Source organism: Mandrillus leucophaeus, unplaced genomic scaffold, assembly GCF_000951045.1.
Source record: "Mandrillus leucophaeus isolate KB7577 unplaced genomic scaffold, Mleu.le_1.0 Scaffold429, whole genome shotgun sequence".
NCBI classification, from domain to species: Eukaryota; Metazoa; Chordata; class Mammalia; order Primates; family Cercopithecidae; genus Mandrillus; species Mandrillus leucophaeus.
The window spans coordinates 241,494-247,072 of NW_012104576.1; the positions used below are offsets into that span (position 1 = coordinate 241,494).

Consider the following 5,579-nt stretch of genomic DNA (forward strand, 5'->3'; position numbering starts at 1 on the left):
CCGGGCCTGGGGGTTCCCCCCGCCCCGGCCTCCTGCCAGTCACTACCACCCCTAACCTCTCCAACTGAGCTCGGCGCCGGGAGAGGATTAAGTAAGTGCTGAGGTCGCTGCTCCTGTGCAAGAAGGGAGGCATCACAGGGTCGCGGAGGCGGGCATGGGGATTGGGGCAGGGAGGACTGAGAGACCTGGTGGAGAACGGCATGCGGGTTCTCAAAGGTCGTGGTGCCGACCCCTTTCGCCCCGGTTTCCTTCCCTTACCCTTTGGACCCTGAGGCAGGCCTGGAAAGTGGTCACCTAGTAGGGCCCCTTCTCTCCTTTGGGAGGCGATGTAAACAGAGCCCCAGAGTTAAGGGTTTGGCCCAAGGTCACGCCCGGGATCAGTTGCAAAACCAAGAAAAGAACCCGGGACTTCCTATGTGCCCAGCCTAGCTGGAGGGAGAAGGCAAAGAGGGATGAGCCTTTCTACCCCATAACCCTCTGCCAGCCTTGCCCCTTCCTCAGGGGCCACCAGAGGTGTGTACACACCTCACACACGTACATGCATCTGCACAGGGAGGCACCCCCACTAATGCCCATGAACCAGCACAGAAAGGGATGTGTGTACCCACGAGCTAGGTATCCTTCCTCTCCCTAGGCCGCCCCCTCTGCAGCTTGGCTGGGACCTCTTCCCACCCCACCTTAACCAGGGCCCTCTGCACTGGGCAAATCTCTCACCTTCTGCTTCCAGAGGAGGAGGGTAAAGGAAGAGAAGACACCCAAACTGGGAGCTCCATTCCTTCCTCGCCTTTCTTCTTGACCCTAGCAGCCCCTCTATTGTTGGTGGGTGGGAAGGGCAGTCCAATGTCCCCGAGAGCCTGCAGAGAAGCCCGGTCAAAGAACCAGAGCCTCTATCTCCTTCTTGTCTTCTGGTCTTTCCACATCAGCCTCCACCCACACTCCAAGCATAGTCTGGACCACACAGTGGACTGGGTCCAGGGGCTCCCATGTCTCCCCTTTGTGACTGGGTTGGCCACGGGGAGAAAATCTAACATGTAGTGGATTCTTACTGTGGATGGGGGTTGTGCTGAACTAAGTCTTTCTTTGAGACCTGTTTGTTCTGCCATTTCTGTAACCCCATGACCCTGTAGACTCAGGAAAACGGAGACACAGAGAGGTGGAGTGACTTTCCAGGGATCACTAGTTAAGCGGCTGAGCTAGGTTTCAAAGACAGGCTTGTCTGACTCTTGGGCAAGTGTTTCCCTCCAGGAAAGGAAAAAGCTGTGGTATTTTTTCCCCAAGCAGGATGAGGGATGTGGGAGGCAGGGAATCAGGCGGTGGATGTGGGGTGATGGGGGATATGGGGACGCAGGTTGTGGGGAGTTTTTGATCAGGGGAGGGAGACCTTTTCTTTCAAACATCCCTGCTGTCTTTCATATCTTCCAGGTTTGATCACTATGATCATCTTATCCACAGAGGATGCAGGGCTTCATTTTTGTTCCTAAAAACAGGGGTACCATAGATATGTAAATATGTGTCCTAATGCCTCCTGAACTTGCCCTCATCCTTGCCCTCAAACCTTTACCTCACCAATGCTTTCAGAACCTAGAGAGACTTCATCTCACTACAAGTCCCTGTCCTTAGCCTTATGTTTCTTATTCTTTCCTTTCTAGCACCCAGGAAGGCAGGGGGCTCCCTTTATCCAAGGAGGTGACTGTGCAGGTGGCCACCACAGGTGGCAAGAACCACAGGCTGGGGCACTCCGGAGTCAGGAGTGAGTGGGCAGGTTGACTGGCCTCAGGCAGCCTCTCAGCCAGGGCCCTCTCCGCGTCAGCATGAACTCCAGGACCGCATCTGCTAGGGGCTGGTTCAGCAGCCGCCCACCCACCTCTGAGTCTGACCTGGAACCTGCCACAGATGGGCCAGCCTCCGAGACCACTACCCTCAGCCCAGAGGCCACCACCTTTAATGACACCAGAATCCCTGATGCGGCTGGTGGCACGGCCGGCGTGGGTACCATGCTTCTGTCCTTTGGGATCATCACGGTGATAGGCCTGGCTGTGGCCATGGTGAGAGCTGGGGTAGGCTGGGGGAGGATAATCAGTGTTTAGATTTATAGAGAACCTGTTCAATCAGAAGACAATCTGGTTGTTGTTGTTGTTTTTGAGACAGAGTCTTGCTCTGTCATCCAGGCTGGAGTGCAATGGCTCGATCTTGGCTCACTGCAACCTCTACCTCCTGGGCTTAAGCGAGTCTGCTGCCTCAGCCTCCCAAGTAGCTGGGATTACAGGTGTGAGCTGCCATGCCTGGCTAATTTTTTGTACTTTTAGTAGAGATGGGGTTTCGTTATGTTGGTCAGGCTGGTCTTGAACTCCTGGCCTCAAGTGATCTGCCCCCGTCAGCCTCCCAAAGTGCTGGGATTACAGGCATGAGCCTCTTCGCCCAGCCAACAATCTATTAATGAGAGTGCAGTCCTCCTCTCTCACAGAGATTTGTCCACTGGGGCCCAGAGACCAGAGACCAGAGACCAGGGAGGCAATGCTTCCAACTGGAAGAAACAGAAAAGGTTCTTGGGAATTACATGGTGTCTTGAGCTGGGTGGTGAAGGCCACATAGTAGTCAGGGAGTTCCAAGTGGAGGGTCCTGATGGGCAAAAGTTTGGAGGCAGACAGGAGGTTCTGTGAGCAGCCAGCAGGACAGTTAGGGCAGTGGGTATGGGATTGCAATAGGAGAAGAGTCTTAAAGGTGGTTGATGTGGACTGTGGGCAGCAGAGTCTGGGTGAGCTGATCTGCACCTGGGAGGCTGTTGGCAGTGAACATTCATTTATTCACTTTACTGAGTGTACCTGCCCTGGACCAGGCCTTTGGGACCCAATAGAGGCTAGGAAGACAAGGTCCTGCCCTGTGGTTCTTACAGGAAGCGGGAAACATAAAAACCAAGGTTCCAAGGAAAGCCTGCAGGGACTGACTTGGGGACTCAAGCAGGAAAGCAGGAGCTTTCCAGGCTGGGTGGTTAGGGACAGCTGAGAAGCAAAATTAGAGTTGAGATCTCAAAGTGCAAGCCTGGCCTCCGTGTCATGAGAAGGGGTGGAGGTGGCAGCCATCAGGAAGGAAGGGGGCTGGGGAGAGGGCTGCAGGTATCATCCAGTAGTGAGTGTGACGCCTCTTGATCTGGTGTCAGTCCCTAAGGATATGGACTGTCCCCCTAAGATGATACATGGACACTCAGAATGTCACTGAGGGACCACTGGAGATCGTGCAGGCTGAGACTAGGGAGGATGGGGTGCCCCTGAAGTTCCCCAGTTTGTCTGGCAATGGTAGGATTCTGCTCACTGCCCCTTGCAGGCTCTGATGGCTGGCCTTGGGCTCAGGAGCATGTTGCTCTGACAAGTAGGGCTGTGGATGGTCCATCATGGCCTGGTTGGAGCTGCTGTTAAACCAGGGTTGCCATATGGGCCCCACAGGCTCCAGATTGCTGCCAGGGAGCAACTGCCAGCCAGCAAGCAGGCCCAGGGTGCAGCATAGGCAGAATGAGGCCAGGGCCTGAGAGGTCTCCTGGGTGGGGGTAAGGCAGGATGCCAGTGTTTTCCCTTGGCACCCATGCAGTGGGTAAGCAGATGGAGGCACCCTTAAGGGCAAAATGGGGCCTAGAAACTGCCCTCTTTACTCTCAGTGAAAGGTTTTGTCCTTGGAACTTGAGAACACTTTCTTACTCTTTGTTCTAGAGGAACATTCAGAAGGCCTGGGTGGATGGCCCGCTTGCCAAAATCAGAGAGGTAGGAAGCTCATAGGACAAAGGCAGCGGAGGGCAGAAGATAGCTCCTGGGGACTGCAGACAGGCCCAGAGGTGCTCACTAAGCGCTGCTTCCTCTCCCCGATGCCAGCCTCAAGGAGGGCTGTGGGTACAAGGAGGAGCAAATCTGCACCAAGCTTTCTGCCTTACCCAGGAGGGAAAAGTGCTTGGCACGGGCAGACCAGGATCAGTGGTGGGGGAGGTTCCTGGAGGAGGCGGGGCTGCACCTGCTGGACAGTGAAGGGTAGAGAAGATTTGGAAAGGAATGTGTGGGGGTGGGTGTTAGCTGAGGAACAGGGGAAAAGGCATGGAAATTGGGTAAAAGTTCTGGCCTTTTCTGTAGATCCTTCTGAATCCCAGGGTCTCAGGGGAGGGAGGAGGGCTTGGGGCAAGGGCTGAAAGGTGGGGACCGCAGAGGCTGGGGCTGGGGATGGATCCACTTGCTCATGGTGGCAGGGGCTGGGCCAGAAGATCCCAGAGTTCCTGTCACAGCCTACCCACAGGAGAGCAAGGGAGCACCCCTACGTGGGACCCTGAACAGGAGGGGAGAATGAGGATCGATACCCCAGTTTCTTTTTAGGTTTTGGGAGTCCTGCAGGAGGAGCTCTGGGCCAGGCTGGAAACCAAACCAGATTCAAGCTGTGAATGGGCCACAAAGAACATGGGAGGATTTGGAGCAAACCACAGGGCTGTGCTTTCCCCCAGGCAGAGGTAGTCATGCTCCTGGTAGTCAGAAACTGCCAGTTTAGGGAAGAGCAGGATGATGGCAGAAGTCCCTGGATTCCCTACCCAAAGTGGTCCCACAAGTGTTACCCGCTTCCTTCCTCTCCTCAGTGCATTGTACAGGGTTTCTTGCTCTGACCTAGAGGTCCTAGATGTTTTCTCAGGCTGCCTAGGCCCTCATCTTTAAGGTTGTACATTGAGGGACCGGACCTCAGGGGTTCCTCTTGCATCAGAGCTTTGGGGGGTTGACCTGGGCTGATGCCTAGGGGCTGCGGTCCCCCACCCCTACCTTAGTCCACTGGGAGCCGTCAGCCTCCCATAGGAACTCCAGTGACCACCAGCTCAGGGCCTTGCCTAGAGCCACTGCTCTACACACTACAGAGTCTGGCCACTGCCTGTCCCTGGTTCTTTTTGTTGTTGTTATAGAGATGGGGTGTCAGTATGTTGCCCAGGCTGGACTCGAACTTCTGGGCTCAAGAGATCCTCCTGCCTCAGACTCTTGAGTAACTGGGACTACAGGCACGCACCACCTTACCTGGTCCCTTTACTTTTTCCCTGCATGTGGCTTTGGGCCTGGGAAGAGTTGAGGGGAGGGTACGCGCTGAAGTCTTCCCTTTCGTCTTCAGTCCTGGGGAGCCACAGGTGGGTGCTGAGTGGCTGGAGCTACAGTTAGTATTGGCAGCTCAGCCAATAGGTGGGGCCCACCAGTCCCCAGGCTGGGCCTAACTGTGTGGGCTCCCAGGCTGGAGGGAGCCTCTGAGTCTCCAAACTCAGCCTGGGCACTGTCTGCAGCTACAATGTCAAAAGGAGGCATGGGGTGGGCGCGGGGGCTCACGCCTGCAATCCCAGCACTGTGGGAGGCCAAGGCGGGCTGATCACGAGGTCAGGAGTTCAAGACCAGCCTGGCCAACATGGTGAAACTCCATCTCTACTAAAATTACAAAAATTAGCCGGGTGTGGTGGTGCACGCCCTCCCAACTACTTGGGAGGCTGAGGCAGGAGAATCACTTGAACGCCGGAGTGGAGGTTGCAGTGAGCCAAGATTGTGCCATTGCACTCCAGCCTAGGTGACAGAGTGAGACTCTGT

At 55.5% G+C, this 5,579-nt stretch overlaps 1 protein-coding gene across 5 annotated transcripts in view; it reads left to right on the top strand.

The window, feature by feature from the left end:
- The window catches only part of LOC105548968 (chromosome unknown open reading frame, human C3orf18), a 24,419-nt gene that overhangs the window by 10,506 nt on the left and 8,334 nt on the right, over positions 1–5,579 (top strand). Inside the window, exons 1-2 of one of the 5 annotated variants that reach the window (XM_011993235.1) lie at positions 1–91; positions 1,650–2,045. In XM_011993235.1, the coding sequence (XP_011848625.1) occupies positions 1,812–2,045 (234 nt within the window). In that variant the 5' untranslated portion in view covers positions 1–91; positions 1,650–1,811. Of the gene's footprint in view, positions 92–1,422; positions 2,046–5,579 lie in introns of all 5 variants that reach the window. The other 4 variants (XM_011993238.1, XM_011993237.1, XR_001007486.1 and 1 more) reach the window with 4 other exon arrangements.